The sequence below is a fragment of the Colobus angolensis genome, unplaced genomic scaffold, assembly GCF_000951035.1.
Source record: "Colobus angolensis palliatus isolate OR3802 unplaced genomic scaffold, Cang.pa_1.0 Scaffold55, whole genome shotgun sequence".
Lineage (NCBI taxonomy): Eukaryota > Metazoa > Chordata > Mammalia > Primates > Cercopithecidae > Colobus > Colobus angolensis.
Genome location: NW_012119043.1, coordinates 1,077,661 through 1,079,461, shown reverse-complemented (window position 1 = coordinate 1,079,461; position 1,801 = coordinate 1,077,661). Strand labels below are relative to the sequence as shown.

Sequence of the window (1,801 nt, the reverse complement as noted above, 5' to 3'; positions counted from 1 at the left end):
AAAAAAAAAAAAGGATCTGTTTGGCTACTTACAGTATTGACAATACCCAAGAGGGGAAGGGACTCGAGGAGGAGGGAGACCCCTGCAACCATCACGTGCGAGTCCTTCGTGGTTTGGGCCCAGGTGTGGCCCTTTAGCACAGTTAATGCTCACCCCTCCCTTACTTGCACCATAGGTGCTGCTGTTGTCTCTATTTTACAGACAGTGAAGCCAAGAATGTCAGGAGGTCTCTCTGTGTCTCTCTGATGATGCAGGGAAGTGGGGGAAAGTAACGGGGTGACCCAGAGGTCCTGGGCAAACCGGGACAATTCATCATCCCAAGGGAGGACCACCCAGAGGACACAGCAGAGAGGGGTGGGGCTCTCCGGGCACAGCACAGTTCTGAGGGGAGGGTCCACCTCCCGCCTCAGCTGGGACCCCATCCTGGGCTATATCAACGAGCAATACGAGCAGTACCTGCAGGAGGAGCTCCTCATCACCCGCCAGCGCCACATCCCAGACACCCGGGTGCACTGCTGCGTGTACTTTGTACCACCCACTGGGCACTGGTGAGGGGGCTGCACCTGCAAGGCGAGGACCACCTGCATGGGGCAGGGAGGAGGAGAAGGGGTCCCCGACGTGGGCTGCTGGCTGCTCCCACCCCCCTGCCCTGCTGCTGTCATTCATACACTCACCACCACCACCACTTCCATCACTGCCCTGCCCCGGCAGCCTGCGGCCCCTGGACATTGAGTTTCTGCAGCGGCTGTGCCGGACTGTGAACGTGGTGCCGGTGATTGCCCGGGCCGACAGCCTGACCATGGAGGAGCGAGAGGCCTTTAGGCGCAGGGTGATCTGGGTGCCTGGGGCGGGGCTGGGGTCAGCGGGGCAGAGGGCAGAGTGGACAGGGTGGGCTGAGGTCGCCTGTGCGGGATCTCCAGATCCAGCACAACCTGAGGACCCACTGCATCAACGTCTACCCCCAGATGTGCTTTGACGAGGACACCAATGACAGAATCCTCAACAGCAAGTTACGGGTGAGAGGCTGTGGGGCGGGAGGTGGGCCAGGTGATTTCCTTCCCACACATCCTTTCCACCCAAAGATTCATCTTTCTCTGCATCTCAGGGAAACGTGCACATATTCCTAGCAGATATGACTGTCCACGCATCCACAAGCTCAAGGTGAGCAAGAAATAACAGCTCACACTAACCACCCACAGAATCAGAGAACATGTCTACGAATCACATACCCACAAGGGGCTTGTATCCTGAATATATAAAGAACACTGGACCGGGCACAGTGGCTCACGCCTGTAATCTCAGAACTTTGGGAGGCCAAGGCAGGCAGATTGCTGGAGGTCAGGAGTTGGAGACCAGCCTGGCCAACATGGTGAAACCCCATCTCTGCCAAAAATACAAAACATTCTCTGAGTGTGGTGGTGCACGCCTTTAGTCCCAGCTACTCAGGAGGCTGAAGCAGGAGAATTGCTTGAACCTGGGAGGCAGAGGTTGCAGTGAGTGAGCCAAGATTGCGCCACTGCACTCCAGCCTGGGTGACAGAGGGAGACTCCGTCTCAAACAAACAAACAGACAACAACAACAACAAAACTCTTACAGCTCAACAATAAAAGAGGCCCCAGTGTGGTGGCAATCCCAGCACTTTGGAGGCCAAGGCGGGAGGATTCCTTGAGCCTAGGAGTTCAAGACCAGCTTGGGCAACATGGCAAAACCCCATCTCAGCAAAAAAACACAAAAATTATCTTGGCATGGTGGCATGTGCCTGTAGTCCCAGCTACTCAGGAGGCTGAGGTGGGAGGATCAC

At 56.3% G+C, this 1,801-nt stretch overlaps 1 protein-coding gene across 3 annotated transcripts in view; it reads left to right on the top strand.

The window, feature by feature from the left end:
• The window catches only part of SEPT12 (septin 12), a 15,030-nt gene that overhangs the window by 7,485 nt on the left and 5,744 nt on the right, over positions 1-1,801 (top strand). For 2 of the 3 annotated variants that reach the window (XM_011961337.1, XM_011961338.1), the window contains exons 5-7: positions 411-548; positions 712-829; positions 921-1,016. In XM_011961337.1, coding sequence (XP_011816727.1) covers positions 411-548; positions 712-829; positions 921-1,016 — 352 coding nt within the window. The remainder of the gene's footprint in view (positions 1-410; positions 549-711; positions 830-920; positions 1,017-1,801) is intronic. The other variant, XM_011961339.1, reaches the window with a different exon arrangement.